Here is a 26,260-nt window from a genome sequence, read left to right on the forward strand (position 1 = left end):
CTTTATGAATTCAAAAGTGAATCAGGAGTACAAAAGTTCCTGTAGCTCATCTTCATTTATTAAATCCACAATGTTGTACACATAATGTAACAAAGAAAGTTAGTTGAGATCAAAGCCAATTCCTCATATAAAAACAGAATTAAAAAGTAGTCATCAGGTTTTAGTTCAATTTCAGTTTGTTAAGACAGTCGCTACATACATACACTGAACTAACACGACTACAGTATGTCACCAACAGGAAACCTGATAGTTACTGTACAGAAAATGAAACTGGGATTTCTTAGCACAGCATGTACAGAGGGCAGCGGTGGCTACTATGGTTCTTATGTTCTGAAAGCTACCAGTTTTTCCAACAGCGTATTTGTGTTTGCACCAGAGAACTCGAACACCTGAAAGACACAACAGACAGAGGGTTACAACTTTAATAAGAACAAAATAAAAGCCAATGATACAAAGTCTATTTATTTATATATGGATCAAATGGCTGTGAACTACAGTTGATTCCAGGATTAGAAATTCCTCAAGTATCAAGTATTTGTGTCCCTGCAATGATCCCATACCACGCCATTTATTCTAAGTCATGACCCTCCCTACTCTGACAAAGGCTTTAACCTGAGCCAGGCCATACAACAGCAGCAATCATACAGGCTTAGTAGTATACGCTTGGAATAAATATTTTATTTTTTTTTTTTTTTTTTTTTTTACAGCCCACAAACTCAAACTCCACTCTCGTGAAGACTAACAAGTTTGTCCTAAACCTCTTTCCTCCCGCCCCCTCCGGTGAGGTTTGCTTGTACAAGTGCTGAGTCAGATTAACCAGCAACTGTTAACGGATACATTTGTTGTGATAGTCAACACCCCCTAATTTTCCATGACATTGTAAAGGGAGGCTGCAGCACCTCCTAAAACCAGATATTAGAAAAACATTTAAAAGAAAACAGAAAGCCTGTATTCTGGTAAAGGGGAAAACCATAGACCACACAAGTATTTGCTTTGTTGTCTGCTTAATAAGTCCATTATTTTTCCAAGTGCCCCATTGAATCCAAGTAACCGATCAGCCTGTCAGCGCTCAGAAGGTAAATGCCATTACTGCCACGGCACAGTGACACTTGACGGCAATTTGTATGCGTGATTTGGTTACAGGGTTTGTTTTTCCTCCAGCTCTTTTTGCCTTTATTGTAGAGACAGGAAACTGGGAGGAGAGAAAGAGAGGAGGTGGCATGCACCAAAGTGCTGTGGGCTATACTCGAACCCTAGCTGCTGCAGGAAGCTCTAGCAGGTGTGCTACCAGGGTGCACTGATCTGGCTATAACGGCACATTTGGAGGTTTAATTAACGTTTTAACCAGAAGAGACGGGTCCAATGTGGGTTGAATGCACATTGTATGAAATGGCTGTATCCTCACATTTTTAAAAACTATGATAATCTGGTCCTGGGGCACTAAAATCATGACTACATAAATGCAAATATTGCTCAATATCGGCTGGGTTTGTTTGCTCAAATGTTACAACTTTTATCATAATATGTACATGTTTCTATATTAGCTGTATATTTTTATGCAATCCTTACCTTCTCTCCATTCTTGTAAAACTGGAATGTGGGCATGCAACTTATATTGCAGGATGAACTCACATCCTGAAAAAAAGAGCAAAGGGAAAAACAGTGAGATGGGCCGAGTCAAAAACAACACTCCTACAGCCTGACTGAGGACTGTTCAAGCAAACATCCATGAGCTTAAGAGACCAATACATGTGTGAAGCATTCAGTATGAACTGTAAGGTCACCGATTTAAGATATTAATATTAAATTAAGTCAGATATATCTGTAGCCTAGCCTCCCCTCAAGGAAGCAGTACAGCAAAATCAAATAGTGGAATTTTACCAGACTTGCTTCACATAAGATATGGAAGGCCTGTAAGTTTATCCAGGTAATTCTGTAAACATGTTCTTTGAACAGCTCCAAGTAGCAGGATTTTAGGTCCAAAGTATTTTAACTTAACTGGTTCAGAATAACTTTAAAGGTAAGATTATGAACTGGGTTCTTAAGGTTACTTGTTTGGGAATGTAACAGGAATGTAGTGGGAGGTATAACATGCCCATACAGTCTCTCCAGGGAGAATCAAAGAGGGTTTCAAGGTTCATGTTAACAGCTTCACAGATCAGATACTACCTGCAGCCAACAGCTGGATGCCCTACATATGTAAACATAGTCCTTATATCACAATGTGTGTCAGAGGGTTACCGCATGTGGTTACAATAAGCCACCATATCAGTGGTCTCCCTCTTCTGTTAATGTTAAAAAGGCTCACACATTCATTTTGATTTTTTCATCCCAGATTTTAAATCAAGCAAGGTTTACTCTCATTTCACAATGTTGTAGCACTGAAACAGAAAACTCTGCCCTTTGGTCACATGAGCCAGCTGTGGTTCCACATGGCCTGGGGAAATGGATTTCATGACTAGTTCACATTGCTTTCAGTATTTTACACATGGTAACCCCCACAGAATACTGCAGCTCAAATATGGGTTATAATATAAATATAAATATGGGTTGACACACACACACACATAAATCACTGTATGTGTAATGGTGCGTGTTGAGATCTCTGTACTAGCAGCAGTTATAGTAAACCTACTGGTTAAAAAAAAAACAGGGAAAACAGACACTTACCTCAGCCTCATCTACGTCCACCTTCAGGAAAATCACATTCTTGTTCTCAGGCTTCAACGACTGTTCCTGCAAGACGGTTAATCAATGAGCACCGAGGCATTACACACAGATGTACAATATATTCATTTCAGTTCCTCATTTTGAAAAAAGTCTAAGAGGAGAACATCTCAGTTGTATTATTTATTCAAGTTGTGTACAGTCAAATTTTCCAGAAATCCGGATACTTCCTACTTGAAGTTGGAACAGCTTGACAAGAAGTTTCCAGAGCAACAGCCTCCCTTCTCCACAGAGATACTACAGCTGCTGCCCTCGAGCAACACGTATCCCTCAGGAAAGAACTCCCTTAAACTAACAAACAGACTAAAGGCTGCAACTATGGTGAACCTCATATCCAGATTTAGAAAAGTGACCAACAGTGTTTCTTGGCTTTTTTTGGGCTTAAAATTATTCCAGTTTGGAAAAGATTACTTTTTGTGCCCATCATCAAGCGCACGTTTCTTTCCCGAGTTCATACAGACATATAATCAAGTGGCTTCCTTTGGGTTTCCTTTTTCCAAATGAAAAAATCTTTTACTTACTTCAAATATTGGGCCAATCTGTTTACAGGGGCCACACCATGTGGCTGTGAAGTCCACCACCACCAGCTTGTCTCCGGCTTCCTTCAGGATGGCCTTGAAGTCATCCTACAGAAAATGAATGAATTTTTGATCAAGCTTATATTTGGAAAGTGACTTTGTTGATACGCAATTAGATTTACTTGTTGCCAACAGTTTATCCTATGACCATCATTTGCAGTTTATTTGGTCTATGGGTCAAAATTTAAAACACAACTTTTCCTTTGCTATGCTTGAAAGCTTTCACTTTAGGTGTGTGCAACAGGAAGAAAGGCTGTTTGCTGAACGTGGGCTTCACTATAGGACAACCAAACCATTACACAGGCTTCAAAACTCCCTTAATTCTCCATATTATACTTCCAACACTGCTACTTTAGTTTACCCCGTGTATAAAGACAACTGTATCATCACTGTGCCTCCTGACAGAGGACTCCCTCCTATGTTGCCCTTACTTTCTCCCTCTCTTTTGAAGCTAAAAAAAACATTTATTTATCCCTTATTTCACAATCTATAACACTGAAAATATACATTTACTCGTTAGAAGTCAAAAGAAAGGAGAGAACAGGTGCACAGATTAAACCAGTTCACACATCAAAAGCTACAACACAACACTCATGTTTAAACACATTATGTAACCTTTGCGGCTGTCATTAAAAGAATAGTTGTAAAAGGTGTTGCTTAACGTGCGCTTCCGGCAATAAAGATGAGTTAGATATTATTATAACGATAAAGACACACACACACACACAGACACACACACACACAGAGCAGACAGACAGACAGACAGACACAAAACACCACACACACACCAACACAAGTCTCACACACAGACACACAGTCTCACACACAGACACACAGTCTCACACACAGACACACAGTCTCACACACAGACACACAGTCACACACACACAGACACACACACAGCTTTAGCATCGGTACACAGCCTCATTCACAGACACTGCGTTGAGATTATGCAACGTTGTCTCCATTAGCAATGCGCTGCGGAGAGCATCTCCACTGCAACATTAACTAGTGTTTATATATTATATTATATTATATATTATATTATATTATATTATATATAACGTTACAGTCAATGTGTCTGCAGCAGGCTTTCACACGTTAGCGGCTAACAGTAACGCTGCTGAGTCACCCACTTTACGTTACAGTAAACCTAAATCTGATACATATAAATAACTTTACTCTGGATATTATATCGCAACCAAAGGAAGCTTCAAACTAACTTGTAAACTACAAAAAGTAGAAAACGCGAGAAAAATAAACTCCTAATACGGGTCACGAGAGAGGAAAGCAGGCACGCGGCTGTCCTCGAGCTTAAAAAAAAACCAAAAAAACACCACATCACCAACCGCTCGTGAGTTAATAATCGTACTATCTACGCTTCTACTAACATAAACAGAGAATGAGTGAATGAATGAATGAATGAATGACTCACCAGGCTTTCTACCTCTCGGACCATGATGACGGTTGAGTTAACGTGCCTCGAGACTGAACGACTAACGGTTTAGTTCGGGAGTGCTCGCGCGCTCCACACACGGCGCCTTTTAAATGGCCACGCGCACCACAGCGGAAGTGACTGTGCGTGGGTTTAGAAAATAAAAGCACAGCGTTTGTTAGGTTGTGAAACCATTAAAGGAGATTTAACTAAATAATTCCTTACAGATAAACAATACATTTATTATTTGTTTTGATTCGGTGTGCACCACGAAGCTGTCTCTAATTTAGACGGCTAATTTAGATTTTTTTTTTTAAGTTTGCCAGTTACGTAATATTGTGATTTATTTAATATGTTTTGTAGCTTTACACTGAAATGCTCTGATGCTGATGAATGGGCTGCTGTTCGATGCCGCTGTACATGATGTCTGTCTCCGCCCGTACGTTTGGTTACATCATCATTTTATATGGTTATTTGTTATTGTGTATCATTTGTTTTTTTTTATTCCAATGCCCGGAAAGAGGTTAAACCATTTACAGTAAGTTAAACAGCAACGAATTGTCACAGTGACTTGACAGTTTCTCGGTTTACCGTAAACGACAGAGTCAGCGCAGTTAAATTCCCTTTGGCGCTCCCCTTTATGGTACGACCACCAAACAACGTCGCGTACGTGACTTGGCGTCATGGCGTCATCGCGTCATCACGTCATCACTATTAGATTTCTGTTTTTGTTTCCTCCCACATGGGTACCGTAATTACTGTTAGTTTATTTCCACATATATTTATTGTGCCACGCATAAAATGTTTTTGATATTTTGGTCATTTTCCAAACAAGCTGTGCAACTAAATTCATAAACCTGAACACAATATTTACTAATATTACTGTTAATATCCAGATACTATATTTAAACGAATTCAATCTCACTTTAAGTAGAAGCACTGAACAAAGTAATATTTAAAAAGTCTGTATTTTGTGTTAACTTTATTTATTTGGTGTAAATTAAACGTTTTTTTTTTAAGCCCCAGACCCACAGAGTGTCATTAATGGTAAATATAGTTTTGGGATTGATCTGTGATAACAATATATTAATCTACATAATAATAATCTATAATAATATAAGGGCCTGGGTCTTTGCTCAACTGGCAGTATTGTAGGTATGCAAACACTTGTACACCAAAGTGGGTGAACCTTGAGCTAATTCTACTGGACCAACAGCATCATATGCAACCATGGAGCCCGGCCTCTCATCACCACCACAACCTTATGAAATTCTAATTAGTGTCTAAAAATACAGCCTATTTCCTGATCAAACAAAAAGCAGCATTCGACAGCAGGAGGCTAATCGTGGCTGCTCTATTATCTAGACTCTACTCATTTTAGGATTGAAAGTAGCACACATCTTCAATAGTATTTTGTTTTACTGTTTTATACCAGATTTATAGTGTTATAGAGATATATGTCAACAGAAGTTTTTCAAAAAGACATTTTATTATCTATACAAAAGCTCTCACTAAATACAAAGTACTTGGTTTATGATGTTACAGTGAATAATGCATGGATGTATCCGCAGCAGATCTAGTCAGCTCATACAGCAGAATGACAGTCTTGTGTCGTCTTAGTAGAGATATCATTTCCTTTATTCTTTCTTAGTTAAACAGCCTGATTTCCAACATCAGTCTGGTCTCTCCCAAATAATATACCGTACACTCAAATATGGGATCAGTCGTCTGGACGGTGGTCAGAACTGTGTCAATTAAGCAGCACAATTTGAACTAATATTCAATGTTAGCAACATGTTAATGTTCAGATTTATGTCTCCAATCCTGACTTTTTAAAGTAAAATGAAAATGTTTTCTTTATTTATTTAAAAAGTGCCTTGAACAAAAATCCACTAAACCGAAACAGAACGGTCCGGTTTCATCAAACAATCTAAATTTTAAAGAACTAATAGTTTCAGATCCTAACTCTAACAGCCATAATATGTTGTCTTTGTGATTACTGAGCAACAAGGACACATTTTTAGTATAAAAATACAGCTGGTTACTTGTAAGTGTCCTTCATTGTATGAATTCTGTAATGCTATCAATAATACTGATTCTTCTCCGTTGATCCTGCGTTTCCACATCAGACTGCAACGACAGCCTTGCCGATGTTTTCTCCCTGCAGTATCCCCATGAAGGCAGCTGGCATGTTTTCAAAGCCCTTTGTGATGTGCTCCCGACACTGCAGTTTGCCCTGCGGATGCAGAATAAACAAATGACAGAAACTGAAGCATCAACATGGGCAACCGGACTGATTGAGAGTAAATCTTTACTGAAGACACACACATAAACACAATTCTAAATGAGATCCAGCCTCATAATGAATTCTTTTCAGTCACTAACCTCTTTCAACCACCCCATCAGCCTCTTGAGGGACTCAGGGTGCTTGTGCTCCCACCTGCTCTGCATGAAGCCCTCCATCTTAAGCTGCTTGAAGATCATGGTAAGGTGGGGGTATGGGCCTAAGAGAGAGAGAGAGAGATGGTTGAAGAAAAAAAAAAAAACACAACACACACAAGTAAGTGGTCCATGGAAAAAAACTCTGTTGAGATAAAGCTCTGTTTATACAGCTCCTCCAGCATTTCACTAACACAATGTCGCCCTCTGGTGAAAAAGACACAGAACGATCTGAACATTTGAAGCTTTTAATGCATTTAAATTTTGTTTTAATGTTTTGTTTGAACAAGCAGGTATCGAGTTAAAGCGGAAGAAAACAGCAGGACTATCGATATAGAAGATTAAAGTAGGGAAGTACCCACCTGTTTGGGGTGTGGTGTCATTGTACGTGGAAATGGCTCCACACACGGCTATTCTCCCAAAGTTCTTCATGTGTTGCAAGGCAACACTTGAAGAAGGGCCCCCTACCTGAAATAAGAAGAAGCATCATTTTAACCAGTGATTCTCAACCTGGGGTCCAGGGACCCCCAGAGGAAGTTGACGGGGCTCCAAGGAGTCCACAGAAAAACAGAGAATATTTTAACTTTACTATTATTTCAATGTCTAATGAGAGAATGTATAAAATTGACTCTTCTGTTTACAGGTTTCACACTCTTCGCTGAGACTACATACGATCACATTTTGGTTCACAGCCTGATGTGTATTAGTTTGGAGGTCCTTGACCCAAAATGGTTGAGAACTACTGATTTAAACCACTGAAGATAATAGCAGTAATGGTGTTTAAAACATTTAGTCCACACTGTCAGAGTCAGCTGGAAAGCTTGATCACACACATTTGTCAAACAGCAGTAAGGAACGCCAGAATGTAAAAGATGAGCTAAGCCAAAAATGTATAAAAAGAGCATAAACAGGAACATTTTATGAGCCTGGAACTACACCATCATTGCTTACATTCTCAAAGAAGCAGTCATATCCCTCTGGAGAAGCCTTCTTCAGTGCCTCATCCATGGAACCGACAGTCTTGTAGTTGAAGGCCTCGTCAAAGCCCAGTTCTTTGAGGAAAGCCACCTTGGCATCAGACCCTGCTGAACCCACCACCTTACAGCCCTTGAGCTTGGCAATCTGGCCCACCACGGAGCCCACCGCCCCGGCTGCCGCATTCACCAGCAGGGTCTCGCCCTTCTGGAGTCCCAGGACTTCCTCTATCCCGTACAGAGCCGTCAGTCTGGAGGGGACAAGAAAGAGTCAAATCAAACCAACAAAAACCTGAAAAGCTTGAGGTTGTGTTTCCCCTCCAGTTCCACAGAGGAGCCTCACTGACCTTCGTAATGTAAACTTTTCGTAATTGCTTCCATAGCAAGGTTATCACCAGCAGGACAAAACATCTGGAGCCTTGCCTGTTTATTTTCTCAAAGACAGACAAAACTCAGCTGCTCTGCTAAGCTAAACAACTCTCTCTCTCTCTGTTTTATCGGCCACAAACGTAAGCAGGGAAATTCACTGTCTTATCTAACATTTACTCAGGGAAGGTTAGATATTCTTAATCTGAACAATAGTTCTCACATGGGAGTAGCCCGCTGCTATTTACACTTGTAGTTAACTTCCTTTCTTTCTTTAAATAAAAAGGTCCAGTGTGACATTTAGGAGGCTGTATGGACAGGAATGGAATATAATATTCATAGGTATGTTTTCTTCAGTGTATAATCACCTGAATATTGGAATTGTTGTGTTTTAGTTACCTTAGAATGAGCCTGTTTTATCTACAGATGCGGCGGGTTGCCTTTCATGGACGTTGAACTCTTTCTGCAGTAGCCCAGAAGGAACAAACTAAACACTGGCTCTAGATAGGGGAGTTCACGTTTTTCATGCATTTCGTGGCCACTGGAGTTTCTCCTGCGAGCTTGGAAGGAGAGGGTGAAGCGAGGAAGTCGTGATCTGCAATTACACCGCTAGACGCCACTAAATCCTCCAAACGGGTCCTTTAAAGGGGTCACGTCTCGCATTTTTAACTTTCACTTAGAGAGCCTTTTTTTTCCTGCATTTGTTTTGCCCTTATGATGCAGCTCAGACAGCCTTATGTCCATAAATTGTGACAATATTTGAAAATGAATTGTTTTTCACAGTTTCAACATCTGTCTTACCCTGGCATGCCGATGGTACCCAGAGCCAGAGACAACGAGACGTCTTGAGGCCAGTCGGGAATGAGGGGAATGAGGTCCGTTGCGCCACAGACTGTGTGGGTTCTCCAGCCGCAACGACCAACAACATGGCTTCCCACGGGAAACGCTGGGTTTTTGCTTTTGATCACTCTGCGGAAAAACAAAATAACACAAAAGCAGAAGAAGAAAATGAGGCATCTGTCAACCAATCCCTTCCCACCTGTTCCCAGTCCATGGTGTCACTGTGCTTCTGCTGTAGCTGCTGCATATGGACGGCACACACACACACACATACAAAACCCTCTGTATTTAAGTGTGTTGTGGTATCCTGGACGACTGTGTGATGTCAAACCATGTGGCAGATTAGCTTTAAGCACTACCAACAGTAAAGAAAATAGATAACATGTGGGTTTCTTTGTAAAGTTTGGCCACTGAGTAATTTATTGTGCGTGTTTATTGAGACTGAAACAGATTAAAGCGTCTGAACACTCAGCCAAGAACATTTCACTTAATCCGTTTTTGCTTTCTGTAAATCAAAAGGCATCGGTAATTAATAGCAGGTGCAGGACTGGTTCTCTTTCGGGAAACGGCGTGCGTGCACAGTGTATCATGACAGACAAAAGAGATTCCTGGGTGCGTGGGTGAAGTAGATGTGTTTGTGTTCCTTACTTGGACACTTGAGTTCCTATCATCACATCTCCTTCTTTCATGCGAACCCGACTGAACGGCCTGGAGAGACAAACATGACATTGTATACGCATTTCTCATGCTTGATTTTCTAGCATCAGAAAGACCGTTCGCCTTAAGTAATTCTGAATGTTTCTTTCGGACTCACCTCATGTACGGGTCGACGCTGAGAAACACAGCTTCCAAAAGCACCTCTGGAACATAAAAGGGTGAACACACACACATGAAGACCTAAACAACAGATGTTTTCCGCCTGTGTGTGTGACTCAGTCGTATAAATCATCAGTCATTTATAATGCTTTGTGTTTAATGTTTGAGACATAATGTACACAAACAGCATGAGCTCCTCTTCAAAGTACTCTACTTCTAAGTAGAGAGAATAAAGAGAATCATCTTACCTCCATCCTTGGGCTCAGGGAGCTCCTCCACCTTGAGCTCAAAGTCGCTGTCCTTCGGGAAGCCGTCAAAGTGCTTCTTCAGGATCCACGTCTTAGCTTGGACCATGATTCTTTGTTCGGGGGGCGCAGCTGTGAGAGATTTAAATGAATACGGTGATTCAAGTGGAAGCTGTAATAATCGATTCAATAAAGCTTACTTGAATCATGAAAGTGAGGAAAAAGATTTAAACACAGAAATGTGTAATTAACTGGTGGAGACACTGTGGGTCAATCAGTGAGTCAAATATTGACTTTACTTATTAAAGCAGCACAAGTAGAAGTTACATTATAATGTTAAATCATTAATTGATGTGGTTCTCCTTGCAGTTTTAGATTATATTTGGATTGAAGGTATAATAACAGGTAAGTTACAAATCCAAAAATCTACTATGCAAAGCAGTAATTAAACGGGAATTCATTCCCTTTCTGGAAGCATGGCCACCCCCACACACACACATAAAAAAAAAACAGGAAGAAGCAAGTGCATTAAAATTCAGATTATGCAACTCACACACATCAATTGGGGTGATGATAAAGTCTAACACAGTTGAAAAGGAGCCAGCAGTGAGTTGTATGTGGAGGTGTAAATACACAACCAGTAATAAAACACTAGTTACTGGCTCGAAAAAGCAAACAGCATAACATTATAAGCTCATAAGTGAGAAGTTAACTCCCTGCTGTGGTCTCTCGGTCTGTTATATGTTTACTGATATCTCCTCTCATACAGTCGCATACAGTCCGGGTCCGGTTTGCCCTCAATGTGCTGTTACAAACACCCCCAGTAGCTTTACCCATGTAACTTACCAGTTGTAGTTCTCCGCAAAGAATCGGCAGAAGAAATGAATTCACTGAACACAACAGCGGCTGGTTGTGGGACGCATGGGAGGAGAGAGGGCGGGAGTCGAGCTTTGAGCGTTAAATCTGATTGGTTGGAGGTTTTACACACGTCATAAGATCATCCAATCAGAATAATGATATTATATGTCTGTGGTAATGTTGGTTGCACTAAAATGGGGAGACAAAACTAGACATGGTAATGTTTTAACATGTTTAAATTCCTCCTTCAGTCTTGAGACGTTTAGGGTCGTTTCATTCAAACAGCAGTCAGTACTGTGTGAAGTCATTCAGTCACTAGAAGATCTTTATCATCTCTAATAAAAGGTGTTAAAGGTACTAGAGTATGCAGTGGACAAATAGGAGAGAGGGAAATAGTGATGTCAAGGTTAAGACTGGGGCATTGTGCAGTAAACACAACTCACACACATGGTATGGAAACAACAGATAGGCTTATGTGAGGGAAGAAGAGTCGGAGAGAGAGGGAGGGAGAGATGATGAGGAAAAACTGGGGTGCAGGAATTCACAGTAAAGGTGTTACTAAGGGTTACTTAACAGTAACTTACTAAGATACAGGGATTTGTCTATAGGATATGATGGATAAACAGGAACAGGTGATAGGATGGCTGATAGGTATTGGGATTTTATAGTAGGACTAGGGCAGTGGTTCCCAACAGTGGGTGGGTTAGGCCTATATCTCAGCATTTGGTTCACTTCTGTGAAGAAATGTAAATGTAATTTGTCAAGTAAATTGTCTAATAGAACAATGGTCACGCATCAGGGACAAGAAAACACTCAATTTATCAAAAAAGAAGCCTTTTAAGGTTGTATGATTGTTAAAATTATTTAAAAAAATACATAATTCAGACCGAGAATTGTATAAAAAAGTTCCCCAAACAGGAAATAATCTGCTGATTCATGTCACCGAGTTCACTATTTGGGTTAATTGTAGTTTTGAATATAACATGAAACAAACATTGTGATTGTAAGTCTGTTTCTGATTCCCACTCCGAAGAAGAAGGTGGCGGTAGTGCACCAAAAAGGCTGGATGCCAACCGCCTCAATAAAATCGGAAGAAGAAGAAGCAGAAGACGGCTGACGTTACGTCCGTGCGTGCTGACGTACAGTCCGTTTAGGTGTTTTGGCGCGAGCGGATACGTGGCTAGGACGGGATGCTAACAACACGGAGTTCCTGAAATAAAGTGTAAGTAGTTAATGTTTATGTTTATGTTTATGTTTATGTTTGTTTTCATAGGTAAAGTCTATTGATTAGACAACACACGAAACTCACTGCTTTCCACACAACTGATATGAGCCACAGTAAGTTAGTTAGGAGGCTATCTATACTTTATAGCTGTAATTTATATTATATGTTAATGTTATATAACGTTAGTTTACTACGTTTTCAGTCTTAAGTGCTGACATCCTAGTTTATAACGTTACGTTAATTTAATAATAAAGTAAATTCGTTTGTATTTAATTGCGAAAACACTGACAACTGTTTAATGTTATTAGAAAAGCGTATTGGAGAAGTTTTCCGTAACATATTGTAGGTTGTTGTTGGGGTTTTGGTTGTCATGGCTGCTGTCTATTATTGATTACTTATTTACTCTGTTTTTGTCTTAAGCAGGGATGTTCTGATCTGTTTCTTTCCCTCGTTATACAGCTACAAAGTCCACACTTAGTCTAAAAGCTTACATTTAAATTAGTAAAGCAAATTAAAAAGGCTTCACAGCTCATCTGCTTTGCATTTAGAAAGTATAACCCAACGTACATTGTAGTTTGTATACTTTGTGGCATATCCATGGAGAACATAATGTTACTGTTGAGCTGTTGTGACTAAAACTAGTTCAGCCTAATTAACAACTCTGCAGCCAGTCTTACCTTGTTGAAGAAAATCGTGCTCCTACTTATCGTTAACTTTAATTGCTATTATTTCTAATGTATGTCACCCAGTGTGTTAGGAAAGGGTTCTTGTGCTTTTAATATAATGCAATAGGGCTTTTTAAACTGGGTCTGGTCAGTGGATCGGGCTTTATGTAGCTGATAAGATTTTTGAATGCCTGAATTATCCCTGATCCAAGTTATGCAAATCAACCCGGGACATCCCTAGTCTTAAGAGAATATGAATATGCTTTTCTATATATACACTCATTCTTTTTGTATTGGTCTTCACCTAATCCTCCATAATCCACATTGCACTGGTGTGTGACTGACTAGTACAGTAACAGGGGGATCACAGAGTGGTGAACCACCATGTTAGACGGTGGTCAGTTTGTGGAGGCCCTGGGCCGTCTAGGTTATCCTGGTGCATCATCGCTGAAGGCCTCGGAGTTTGACTGGCTGTTTGACTGCGCCCCGGAGAACCTTCACTTCTTGCGCTTCGTCTGTCGGACCCTCAGCCGGAGCAATGTTCTCACCACGGAGGAGGCACGTGCTTTTCATGAGCTACGGAAGTCTGGCAAACCAATCTTGGACGAAGCATCCTTGGGCGAGGTCCTAAAAACCATCGGACCTTCAGATGGGAGCAATACAAACGTCTTAGGACCGTCTTCTTCATCTTCATCCTCAGTGTTTGCAGCAGAGGGCGATGTGGCCATAGAGGACTTGGAGGCAGAGCTCCAGGCACTGCGTAAAGAGAAAGAGCTGAAGCAAAAACGCTATAACAGGTTGCAGCTTGTGGCCACCTCCCGTGCAGACGTTGACCTGCGACTCACTGTGGAGCTGGAGAGTGCTGCATGTAAGCTAAAGGAGGCCAGTGCTTCCATTGGAGCGGAGAATGCTGATACCAACGCTGTGTTACAAAACCTAACAGATGAGGTGAACAATCTGGCTTCATATCTCCCAGTTCAGCCAGAAGCAAAGCAAAAAGGAAAGGTGGCTCCCTTAAACCCTTCTATCTCCAAAAGCCCCACCGTCCTCCTGTCTCAGCTGTCTTTGGGTCCCTACCTGCATCAAGAGGAGCTCAACACTAAAACACTGACTGCCTTCACTCAGAAGCATTTCTTCCAGGGCATCTCTGATATTGTTGAGACTTCTTGCTCTGAGCGCTTCCAGGTCCTTGACCTAAGTTCTTGTGAAGATAGAGAGGAGGAAGAGAATGAGCACAAGGGGAGAGACAGGGAGGAGCGAGTGGTGGAGCGCAGGAGGACAGAGATGGGTAGACTTCAGTGGTCTCATATTGTGGCCCAGCACCAACTGATGAAGGCCACGGCAGAGGAGAAGAGTCTCATGGCTGGCCTGGACTGGCTCTCTGAGGAGTCCTCTCATACCAAGGTAAAGCAGATATTTATGGTGTTATTTATTATATTGGCTCTTTTAAAACAGTATCACTGTTCTCTTAGTGTGTTCAGTAATTACGATTATGGCATCCTTCCCTCAAATTCTCCCTCATATCTATCTCTTCACACTACCAGAGCATTTCCACCTCCTCCTCACTGCATGTCCGTGAGGTTGTGTCCAGGAAGGAGCTGCAGGCAGTGGAGGCTGAGCTGGAGGCTTTGCTGCATGGACCAGTACCTGCTGCCCTTAGAGAGTCAGCCAGGCTGCTTAATGTGCCAGTAGTGAAGGGAGACCTCGCTCTGCAACTGGCCCGGCAGGACTACTACACCTCCAGACAGGATCAGGTTGGTTGATGATATAAGCCATTTCAATGAGATACATGGTGCCTAATAATAACATAAACATAATAATTGTATACCTTTGTTCTGTTGCTTAAGAGTGACCACTTACTGAATAGATATAAGAATGAATCACAGATATAAGTCACGATGGTGATCCCTGTGTCGACCCTCAGCTATATAATCTGAATCATGCTAAATACATGTCGCTATAAGACAGTGTGGAAATAAGAATCAACAGCTAAAGTAAAATTAAATGTACATTTTTCCTCCAAGGTACGAGACTACCTACTCCGCCAGAAAGCGTCCTTTGACCTGGTGCACCTGGCTCAGGAGATGGAGTTGAGGAGGTGGAGGACGTGTCTTAAGCAGCTGGTAGACATAAACAGCACACTGGTCAAGGAAAGTGAAGCAGCAACCCTCAGAATTGAGTCCCTGGCGCATCCTGACCTTGCTATCAACCCCAGGCCCAACCCTATCATCAGCTGCAAGGACGCAGCCTTCAGCAGGTAAGAAGACTCTGTGTGTACCACATACCTGTTTTTAGAGCTGAAATTGTGCAGAGCTATTTTTAAAATGACTTTCAACATTTCAGAAGCACGTATGTTGTCACTTTGGAATTTAATTCAGTGTTGTATGCAACTCTTTCCTCAGACTGCTCCAGATCCTTGACCACGATTCAGACCACGGTCGATCGGAGCCTTTTCGGACATATGAAGCATTGGACCAGGTTTCCCGTGACCTCGCAGGAAACCTCCAGGTGACCCGAGACGCTCTAGCTGGTGCTGGCCGTGAGCAGTACTACACAGCTGCTCGTCTGTATGGCGACTGTGAGGCTCTCCACAGGGCAATGTACACAGTGCTCCAGCAGCTGGTCTTAGGGCCACAGGTACGTCCAACGGCCATCACTGACCAGGAGCTGCTCTGTCCCAGTGCACAGGTGGGTTTGTTTCCTTTTATTTTAAGCACAGTCATCTTGGTCAACCATACAGTGTGCTTTTCAGAAGCAATGCTTAATGTGAGTCAGCTGATTTTTAATATACTCGTCACTATTGGTGAGGGAAGCTGGTAGCACAATATTTTTCTTTTGCACATTTTTCATATATATCACAATGTCAAGACACATATGTTGGGTTTAAATCACTGCATGATAAGTGGCTCAAGCTTAACACAACACAAGTTTTAGTATCAGGAACAGTGTTGTGTGTCTTTGTCTGCTGACCTGGTCTGCTTGCTTGAGAATATTCATATTTTCCTCCTCAACATCTCAAGGGTTTTGCATGAATAGATTTCAAATTTGCACACACACACACACACACACACACAATCAATATTTTTTCTTCAGTAGGAACAGATTATGTTTTTAATTAGAGCTGTAACAAGTAGTTAATTACGGTGATTGAAAGAAAATTAATTTGGCAACTGTTTGGATAATTGATCAATCTTTTAATCATTTTTTAAGTAAAATGCCACTTGCTGGTTCCAACTTCTCAAATGTGAGGATGCTGCCTTTATTATCATATCATAGTAAATAGTGTCGGGTGGACAAAACAAGCAATTTGTAGATGTCACTTTGGGCTCTAATTGTGATGAGAAATGTCATAAATTAAACTATTAGTCAGTTGTTGCAGTCATTGAAGCTACGTGTCAACAGTGTCACTTTTCTCAACCACTACATAGAATGATACACAGCATATAATGGTGCTAAATATGCTGTCATTTTCGCATCTTTTTACCAGTGTGCAGTAAAATGAGAACACAATGCTTACACTGGGATCGCTCTAGGGATTAGCTGATCAAATGAGATTTTAAAACATGGAGCACCTTGATGGACAAATTTGCATAAACACACTAATGTTTTATAAAACGTTTATAAATTACAGTTATTTGAGATGTGAACAGAAATATTTGCTAGCATTAATTATGTTGATAAATGATCTTATTTAAATAACCACGTTCATGTGTGTGCTAATTTAGCCTGGTGCTATTTCGTTTTTTTGCTCATCCTCATCCCTCTTTTGTCTCTACAGGAGCTGACGTTGAAGCTGGTGGAAGCTGAGACTCAGCTGCAGAGTTTGCAGCATGTAATGCAAGAAATCATGGGGGAGGTTAAAGCCAAGCGTTCTCAGCTGGAGCGCAATGCCCTCCTCAGGCGGGAGAGGGAATTATACATCTACTTCCACTTGGATGCTCGACTACTGCAGAAAGTTGTGGAAGATCTGGAGGGCAAAATGGCTGCGAAGAAAGGGCAGCAGTGAAACCTGCCAGAATCAATGAGGGGCGCTTATAACCAGCTCAATCTCAACCTGCAGTTTCTTTGCCAAGGGAGTCGACCTGTGTTATAGTTTGAAGATGATCTGATCATTACACTCTGTGCTTTCAGTGCAGGAGGTTTACTAAACAAGTACAGAATCTGGACCTCCACTTGGTTTATGCAGGAGATGGAGATCAATCCCTTTAGTCTTCATTGGTTCATCTTTGGGATAGCACTCAACTTGGGATAAAGTTTGGTTGTACCAGAGCAGTAATGCTGATATGATTGGGATTCATTTGAGTATATTAACAATTTTAACATGACCTATACTATACATGAAGAATTGTTAGAATTTAGTGTATTGTTCTGTCTTGTGATGTCCTAAAATGTCCTTGTTTAAATAAAGTAAGATGTTATCTTTATAGAGTTTAAGTTGTGAAGGTTTTTTTTAATTTAATGTTATTGAAGTTTATTTCTGCAGGGTTAACAGCATGCTTGTTACAGTCTGCTCTGCAAAAAACCCTAGACACATTATTGGATGGGTTTCTGAGATGTTTAAACCGGATCAATGTGTAAATGACCTAACTCTCCCCTTTGTCCTGTTTAGGCCAATGACAGTTGAAGAATAAAGATCCTCAGATAGATAGAAAGAAAGAGTAGCAGGCTCTCTGACAGACAGGAGATGGAGCAGTCTAGCAGCAGATTGTACTCAGGACCTCTGTCCCAGGCGGCCCAGAAAATCCTGGCTGTTTTGCGGGCCCAGAATCCACTTGCAAGCAGACGCAACACCAGCTACTACAATCACAGGCAAAGTTAGTCAGGGCAAAAGCACAGAAAATCTTACTTAAGTTTGTCAAGTGAACTGCTTTCTTGTAGTTTGCTTTGTTGATGTTCCTAACATTTCTGCTTCTAAACTGCTGAACAGGCTGTCATCAGAAATTTAATCCCTTTTGTAAATTAATATTATCTACTCAATATGTTTGTTTGGCATTGTTAAAACCAGTAGTAGTATTGTTGATGTTTGTGATGATTGTAAAATATTGGTAGAAAGTGTTGAATGTTGCTCATGGATTCTGTATGTTATTTTTAGCCTTTTGTAGGTGTTGTGGAGTTCAGTAATTTGACAAGCCTACTTGATAATTCACAATGACATACAGTACTGCTTCACAGAACCTGCATTTGGTTTAATTATCATTATGGTTTCTGGTTTCTACACATTAAATCTTGTGTATTAGAAAATTTGCCCATTCACCAGTCTAAAACAAGGAGACTAGATGTAGATTGTTTTTTGCTGCTCAGGCATTGTATTAGAGTTGTTTAATACTTTATATATTTAGTTTCTTTGTTGTTCCCAGAGAGTTTATGGTTTTCTCCTTTGTTGTGTATGTGGTAGTGGAGAGGTATTATGGCAGCCAGAGGGAGTCCTTGGCTCAGAGCAGCTGGAGCATGAGTCAGGAGGAGAGCAGAAACAGAAACACAGACCGGTAAGACAGATTAAGTAGAGGCTACGCACAGATATCAAAACATGCACTTATGTTTAGTTGGAGTATCATTTTATTAATATCAATCACATTATTTAAATTAGATTGGTGCAGAAACTTACACAGCAATCACCAGCAGTTTAATACAGTATATTAATACAAGTTAATATTTACAACTTAAGTAAATGAAGCAAGATTTTATATTCTCATGCAATATTTAATTTTAAACCTTAATGTACTCAATGTGAAACAGAAAAAGTAAAATAAATCAATTTGCCAATGTTCTGGTTCACGCCATCGTCCAGGCCTCTGGTGTCCTCCTTTTCCACCTCCGACCATGACTCCTCCAACCAGTGGCAGAGCTGTCAGACCTCGGCCTGCTATCAGTCCTTGCAGACACCAAGCTGCTCCCTGTCATCACAGGCCTCCTCCTGCTGGGATCCCTCACTCCAAAGGCAGTCTGCTCAGACAGAAGCCTATTATCAGTGCTCACAGATTTATTCCCAAAGAAAGTGCTCCAAACCCCCTACTTACCAGTCCAACCAGGCTCCATTTTTGACTCAGCATGAGGTGACTGAGAAGACAGCCGTATCTTTCTCCCATATAGACAGATACACCTTGTCTACCCAAACACCGGAGAGACTTTTTGAACATCAAGCAACACCATGGAGAAAGTAAGTAGCGAGGGGGAGAATGGGGATTGTGTTTTATGGTTATTATCATAGTTAAATGTCTTAATATATGTATACTTATAACACGCTTGAAAGTATTTTGTGTGTTCAGAGATTTCCACGGTTTAAGAAGACATTTAGCTTTGGTTAATATAAAGGAAAGCAGTCTGAAGTTCAGCATGTATTTATGATCTTCTGTGGCTGGTTTTGTGAGTGAAAAGCTTTCGTAATAAATTTAGCACAGTCTGTCTCTTCACTCTCATAGCTCCACTGAAGAAATCAGGCCGTCTTTCATCCACATTCTTTCTCCAGACGACGGGGTTTTTGATGAGGTATTATTCCCCACAATGGAACACCCTAATACCCATGAAGAGGAGCCTTCTCTGGCTTACCACCCAGTTTCATCCTGCCTTAAATTAAGTGAAGAGACAGATGATAACACACCAGGTGCACAGAAAGAAAAGAAAGTTACAGAGAGTTGGAACATCCCCAGAAATGAACTTGAAGACACTGTGTGTATAGACAGTCAAACAAAGTGGAAACTTCCTCCATCTTATCCCACTGAAGAGGCAATTAGTGGAGGAGAAGATAGAGGCACATTGTGTCAGCAACCAGAGTCGGAAACTTTAAAAGCTGGAATAATTAATCTCCTTCCCAGTGACTGTGTAACCGCACAGGAGACCTGCTGTAATGCATGTTCACTCAAGCCAATGAGAAATCTAGTTGGGGAGGAAGGGGTAGATCTCATAGTGGATTCAGAACGTATGACTGAGGCAGGTACAGGACAAATGTCTAACACAGAGCATGAAATGCAGGATGGAGTAAATGGAGTTATGTGGAAAGAGAGAGGACATGTGGATTCAGCCCTGCTAGATGAGACAGGCTCAATCAGAGACATGGGAGGTATTCAGCTCTTGGGAACCAGTAAGAACAGTAGTTTGGAGAAGAATTTTAACCTGTTATTTACAACCAATATGGACAAAATCTTTGACTGCGATAATGAAGGAGAAAAACTTGGGGAGAGAGGAGAGAATTACTTTGAGTATAGAGTTAATACACCGGAAAGCAAGGAAGTTGAGCATCCACCTGGCAGTGTGAGTAAAGAGATGTCAGTGGGATGTCATGCTGGTAGTCCAATAAAGATCTCATTAGCTTTAGAAAGGAGAGACAACAGGGTGAGCCTCTGCCAAGCGAAAAACCCTCAGGACAGGAAGCACCACACAGAAAACTCACTGGTGCAGTGTGAGACCAAATTAGTCCAGGGTGACAACACTGCCGATAACCTGGAGGGAACCACAGACGAAAGAATAGATGTGATGGAGGTCAGATTACAAGTGGAACCAGAGAACAGGACAAAGGCAGGCACTGACACAAGCACCGAAGATAAGATGGAGACAGAATTAAACCTTTGTTCTGACATCCAAAGAGAGAAAACAAGTGAGACAGATGATAGAGAAGTCAGTGAGTTACCGGAAAGAGAAACTGAGTCAGGAGAGAGGGGGAGAGACAATGATGAGTCAGTGATGCCACCTGTGCACAGTGATGAGTGTACATCTACAGGTAAGTACATGATGGGCCTCATTTGCAAGAAATCTGTGTCATATTGTCTTTGATTTCTTTTAGGAGACTATCTTTAACTTGTACATGTAGTATTTAGTATTAATTCAAGGCAACAGACATACCTCCAGTTTATGAGTGAAACTAAAAATAATACAGAAAATATGTATAAATGATTGTAGTGTTAAGATTAGGTCATCATGCATCTCAGCTTTGAACGTGGTGGTGACTGCTGATGAGTCTTGTGCAAATGTGACTCAACTGTCATCAAATATGCAGTTTGCAGTATTTACCACTAGAGTGTGCTACAACACTTTTCTATATATGCACTTTGGTACATAACTGAATTTTTGTTGTCAGCCAACCACACTAAGAATTCACTGAGCCATTGGGGCTCTTAAAACAACAAGCAGCTTTAATGTTACTTATTTAAATGGAAGACTGATGTTAACAAAAAAGCTACAATTCTTATCTTGGTGTCAATGTTAGAGTATTGGGGATGTATTACATTAATTTGGAGGAGTTTTAGATGGTGGGGACTGTTCTAGGGTGACAGTTACTAGTTTAGGAAGACAGTACTCAGGGATATGAAAGTATTTCAAGGGGTGTCAAACTCTTGGTGGTAGCTTCCAGCCAGCTTTCTTTCATCGGAGTGGTGGCGATGACAGAGCAGTGCTGAGGCGACTCAGCACTGACAAGGGATGTTGTGTGCCTGCTCACATTACAGCCGCAGGAAGGGAGCTTGAGTCTCAGCTGATGAGACAATGCTGAGTCAACTCATACACACGCATACACACAAATAACACACTCAACAACACACAAGCAAACAAGTCGCAACTTGTTTCGTAAAGAAATGTCAGTTTGATCTTAGCCAGGAACTCTAGCGTTGGCTGACCTTGACACACACTGCTGACGTCCCACACACGCACTGTGTAAGCGCCCGTACATGCTTACTCAAACACATGCAGAATAGCGGGTTCATTGATTTAAGGATGTGTCCGAAAAGTGATGACCTGATAGAAATGCTCTCACCGTCTCCCCTCTAGAGGACACAGGTAGAGAAAGTGGTTCCAAGCCAATATTGTCCCAGGAGTGCAGGGCAAAAAGGTCAGGGTTCAGAGCTCCCTGTCTCCATGGGAACCACCAGCACCATGTCAACACACAAGTGAGTCTCTATTGAAGTCTGTAAGATGAACAATACTGTATTAAATGACAGCTAGACCTTACTAAAGACAATTTTAGAACTTTTATGCCTCATTTACAGAACATAATGTACAGATACTGTACATAAAGTCAGACAGATTGGAGGACTTTCTCCACTTTGCTTATACACTATAATTAGGAGACAAGGTATGCCTCTTGCTGAGATTTGTTCTCTCTTTGTACGGAAATACTGATGTGTCTTTATTTTTCCCTGTTATTGTCTGTCTCCCACTCGGCCTCTGTAATCCCTTCAGGCAAAGGCAACAGTGTGTACAGCAGCAACACACCAAAAAGTAAGAAATTTAAATGGCTGCTTTAAAAAAGATAAGCCTGCTTTTTCCCCGATGCACATAGAAATCACTCTGGCTTGTGTGGAACGGGGTGCCATCGGCAATATTGCAGCATGCTGACAAGTGATAGCTCCCCAGTGTGTCGTAAAGTTAAAAAAAAAAAAAAAAAAAAGTCCTGACACGATACATATTGCAGAAAAAGAGAGAGAGCAGTAAAGAGAAAGAACTATGAAGGGAGGAAGGGAGATGGTGTGGGTAGTGATAAAGGATGCAGTGAGAGAACTGCAGGGGAGAAAATTAGAGATTAAAAGATGGAGAAGAGGAGGGATAGAAAGAGGTGTAGAACTTCACTGTATTGCTACAATCAGCAGCAAACACACCAGTCTGTTCTCTCTCTCTCTCTCTCTCTCTCTCTCTCTCCCCCCTCATTCATTCTCTTACACTTTCCTGCACCCAATACTGGGCTACGGGCCATGGCCTGCCTCGGTTTTCTATCTATATCCCGTAGCACAGCACCCTGGGGGGGGCCTTCATGACTTTGTCAGCAGGAAAACTGGTTGTGTTTACAGGGAAATAAGGAAGACTCTCCTCAGGGAGCTGAATCCCAGGAATTCCTACCTACCAAGCCCTCTGCTGACAACCACACACAATACCCAACTTCACATCTCTTACACAGACTTCAGAGAACGCACGCGCACACATTCAGTGCTTTTGCATAAATAGAGGTGGGAGCTATGGGTATGAATAATGGAGCTGTTTTTAAGATGCTGGGAAGGTTACAGGGAGGTGAGGGTGTACTTTTGGGAGATCAGACTCAAATTTCTGTCCATTCTGTTTCTCACCTTTTTTAGCTCCTCACTTTTCCTCATCCTCCCATTTCTCCACTGGCTTCTGTAGGAACATAACACTTGGGTGATATTCTCGTACCTTAATTTTTGGTAATATACATGCTTTTCTATCAAATCAAGCCATATTTCTTATTAATTTTGACCTCTATCGGTTGCACCTTCTACAGGGCTTAACATACAGTGCCATACTCACCATGTGACATATCATCATGTATTACATTACATACATTCTTCATATATTCATATATACTGTATGTCCTACACATGTAAGCTGTCAGATTAGTTTGTTCAACCCATTAAAATCTAAGTGGATAGTGTCAAATATTCATTGTCTTCCAGCACAACACTAGCTTTTCCTCATGGAAAATAAATAAAGTATGAACGAGTGTGACTGAGTGACACTACTTCAGGCAGGCTGTCAGACACAGTGTCTTGACTGTCTGTGTTTTTGTCTGGGACTCGGCGCTGAGGGCTGAATGTGTGCAACAGTCCTCTCCTCACATCTCCTTTTGTCCTGCTTGTTTTTCTTCCTTTTTTACTTCCTTTTGTTTTTGCTCACATACCTGCTCACCTGTTTACTTTCTCAGCTTTAATTCTCTCTTTCTGTTTCTCCGCTTTAGTGTTATCCAAATAGATGCAGAACATGAATAAGAGGAATTAAATAAGGCATTCATTATTCTCTTTGTTAAAGCTGTTATGTATTGATTTTTTATGTAACTAAACCAGCACAGACAGTGAGAGTCTTCAAGTGCCTTCTGATAATGCAGAATGAGTCCTACATTTATTCTTGCGTCTCCTGTTCTCTCTGTTTTCCTTGTCCCTGTCTGACTGCATACTGTTCACCTTTTCTGTTCTGTAGACTGCTAATGGAAGTATCAGAGGGAGCAGCTCAAGCGTGGTACTGGCTCAAGCAAGCACTTTTGCTGCTGGACAAAACTCATCTTCGGTACAAGACTTGACCTCAACTGACATAAAACCAAGCAAAAAAGTGGAAAACAGCAAGCTGCCTACTTCCCAAAATGTTTCACATCATCCTCCACTGATCCCCTCCTTCCCCTTAAAGAGGAAGCATGAAGTATTTCAGCACCAAAATCCTCACCCTCCTCCACCCCCTAAGATCTACCTAACCAGGCGTCCGCCAAAGTGGGAGCCACCTCGTTACTCCCAAGAAAAGGCAGGGGAAGGGGTTAATGAGTTCAAGAGAGCCAGATCCAAAACTGTCCTCCCTGATCCCTCAGATGTTGCCCCAGAACCACCACGTAAAGTCAGTCGTTCACATGAAACAGGAATCGTTTTAGAGGTACATAAAGACCCATTTGCCCCAGAGCAAACTCGACAAATTTGTCAGAGTAAGGTGCAAGAAAGGTCTCGTAAATCATCTGTGACCTGCAAACCAGTCAAGCACAAGCAGGCCAAATGTGTGCCTGACCGGGGAACAAATGGGCCAAAGGTATTAAATGAGGGGCCTAATGGTGGCGAGCCCCAGAACCAATCCAAAGCTGGCTGTCTGACCGCAGTCCTGACATCTGACATCAGAGTAAAGGATTCTGAGAAGATGAACCCTGACGAGAAGATGCGAATGCTTGAGAAGGCTAGACAGGCCAAGGCACTTGTGCTAACCTTAGTGTATCGAGATGGAACAACTCAGCTAGACCCAGAACAGGTGAGCAGACCTGGGTGACAAATGTCTAGCTTTCACACGCTTGAAATAAGAAAAACATTTTAAATATTAGTTTCAGTTTCTCTCGGCATCTGTAAAGGAAAGAAAAATCTAGCTGTCCCAGCTGTTATAAGACTAGTGTAAACAGTTTCCTCTGGTGGATTACTGCTTCATTAACTGCTTGCTCATGTTAATTTCTCTCTCTGATCCTTAATATAGAAGCTAACTCCACCAGTGTGTGGCCTCCTAGTGCTGATGAAGAACAATCTCGACTGCAGCACACCAGAGGACTCGCTCGGGCCAAACGACTGTCTGGTCTACTTAAAACTGGAGCAAACACCTGCATGGGCCCAGCAACACAAGAACCAGGAGCTCTTTACCAGGTGTGTGTGTGTGTGTGTGTGTGTGTGTGTGTGTGTGTGTGTGTGTGTGTGTGTGTGTGTGTGTGTGTGTGTGTGTGTGTGTGTGTGTGTGTGTGTGTGTGTGTGTGTGTGTGTGTTGGTATGAGAGAATGATAGTAAATAAGGGTGTGAGTTTACAGTACTTCTATTTGTGCTTTTGCATCTATCAAAAAACGGCGTATATATGTTTCGTACGTGTACATACGTAGAGATATGCTGCTACAAGTGATATCAAGGACTCAACTGGTGGTGTGCTATAAAGCCAAGGATTTGCTTCGTACAACTCTGCAGTTTTACAGAAGAGACCTCAACTGGAAACAAGGTAAGCACACATGCATAAATGCACCTACACAGGTAGAAACAAATAAATGCAGTCGTGTGAAAATACAACACTCCCCAACAATAATAAGAACACTTGCAATGGATTTCAGTAATGACAATTCACTATAATCTCCGTATTGAATATTGTTCAGTATCTTAAAGAGCTGTCCTCTCTCTCCAGTGGCAGGCTGTCATATCCAGGACCCACAGGTGTCAGGGTGGCTTCTGGATCCTGCAAATCCCTCCTCTTGTTACCAGGACCTTCTCAATAAACACTGCAAAAGACCCTGTAAAACCCCTGCCCTGGGTACCAAGAAGGTTAGTTAAAATATACATTTCTGGATAAAATAAGGAAAACTTCTCATTAAGATGTCAGGGTCAGCTCCAGAGCCAATCCTTGGCACAGTATGGTTGACGCTGGGACACAGAGGTCTGAGCCCAGATCATTTAATGGAGGAACACACCTGCTTAATAGACAGTGGCTCAAATTTACCTTCAGAAATCTGTCCTTGAAAGGATAGCGAAGCCTCTAAGAGAGTTCACATTGTATGTAAGCAGCCATTCCCTGGTACCTGGACTGCCCATTCTCCCCTGAACACAAGTAATTCCACAATATCTTCTTGCAGAAACCAAGCTGAATATGTTTCTCCCCACCTAC

General features: G+C 41.4%; 4 protein-coding genes across 7 annotated transcripts in view; 2 read left to right on the plus strand and 2 right to left on the minus strand.

The window, feature by feature from the left end:
• Positions 1 to 36: 36 nt before the first annotated feature.
• Positions 37 to 4,882, minus strand: txn (thioredoxin). The gene is made up of 5 exons (XM_051428774.1): positions 4,741 to 4,882; positions 3,249 to 3,353; positions 2,671 to 2,736; positions 1,570 to 1,635; positions 37 to 389 (listed from the first exon to the last, which is right to left on the minus strand). Exons 1-5 carry the CDS (start codon positions 4,762 to 4,764, stop codon positions 324 to 326), a joined length of 327 nt encoding a protein of 108 aa, XP_051284734.1. The 5' UTR covers positions 4,765 to 4,882; the 3' UTR covers positions 37 to 323.
• A 1,328-nt stretch (positions 4,883 to 6,210) lies between these two features.
• Positions 6,211 to 11,356, minus strand: LOC127379317 (prostaglandin reductase 1). The gene is made up of 9 exons (XM_051428771.1): positions 11,267 to 11,356; positions 10,424 to 10,552; positions 10,174 to 10,219; positions 10,008 to 10,067; positions 9,321 to 9,488; positions 8,131 to 8,404; positions 7,542 to 7,647; positions 7,126 to 7,244; positions 6,211 to 6,976 (listed from the first exon to the last, which is right to left on the minus strand). Exons 2-9 carry the CDS (start codon positions 10,527 to 10,529, stop codon positions 6,866 to 6,868), a joined length of 990 nt encoding a protein of 329 aa, XP_051284731.1. The 5' UTR covers positions 10,530 to 10,552; positions 11,267 to 11,356; the 3' UTR covers positions 6,211 to 6,865.
• A 1,055-nt stretch (positions 11,357 to 12,411) lies between these two features.
• Positions 12,412 to 17,592, plus strand: haus3 (HAUS augmin-like complex, subunit 3). Of its 4 annotated transcripts, XM_051428757.1 has the most exons (7): positions 12,423 to 12,500; positions 12,552 to 12,616; positions 13,517 to 14,572; positions 14,713 to 14,922; positions 15,193 to 15,425; positions 15,571 to 15,856; positions 16,947 to 17,592. In XM_051428757.1, the coding sequence occupies exons 3-7, from the start codon at positions 13,553 to 13,555 to the stop codon at positions 17,172 to 17,174; spliced, it is 1,977 nt and encodes a 658-aa protein (XP_051284717.1). In that variant the 5' UTR covers positions 12,423 to 12,500; positions 12,552 to 12,616; positions 13,517 to 13,552; the 3' UTR covers positions 17,175 to 17,592. The 4 variants fall into 4 exon arrangements, with proteins under 4 accessions (XP_051284713.1, XP_051284717.1, XP_051284714.1 ...); XM_051428753.1 differs by lacking the exon at positions 12,552 to 12,616 and having other exon boundaries at positions 12,412 to 12,500; XM_051428754.1 differs by lacking the exon at positions 12,552 to 12,616 and having other exon boundaries at positions 12,431 to 12,500; positions 13,522 to 14,572.
• A 137-nt stretch (positions 17,593 to 17,729) lies between these two features.
• poln (polymerase (DNA directed) nu) overlaps positions 17,730 to 26,260 on the plus strand; it is a 52,409-nt gene continuing 43,878 nt past the window's right edge. The window contains exons 1-9 of the mRNA XM_051428746.1: positions 17,730 to 18,654; positions 18,957 to 19,325; positions 19,588 to 20,882; positions 21,926 to 22,044; positions 22,337 to 22,375; positions 24,080 to 24,883; positions 25,100 to 25,263; positions 25,491 to 25,603; positions 25,784 to 25,920. Of these exons, the coding sequence (XP_051284706.1) occupies positions 18,533 to 18,654; positions 18,957 to 19,325; positions 19,588 to 20,882; positions 21,926 to 22,044; positions 22,337 to 22,375; positions 24,080 to 24,883; positions 25,100 to 25,263; positions 25,491 to 25,603; positions 25,784 to 25,920 (3,162 nt within the window). The 5' untranslated portion in view covers positions 17,730 to 18,532. The remainder of the gene's footprint in view (positions 18,655 to 18,956; positions 19,326 to 19,587; positions 20,883 to 21,925; positions 22,045 to 22,336; positions 22,376 to 24,079; positions 24,884 to 25,099; positions 25,264 to 25,490; positions 25,604 to 25,783; positions 25,921 to 26,260) is intronic.

The sequence above is a fragment of the Dicentrarchus labrax genome, unplaced genomic scaffold (genome assembly GCF_905237075.1).
Source record: "Dicentrarchus labrax unplaced genomic scaffold, dlabrax2021, whole genome shotgun sequence".
NCBI lineage: Eukaryota > Metazoa > Chordata > Actinopteri > Moronidae > Dicentrarchus > Dicentrarchus labrax.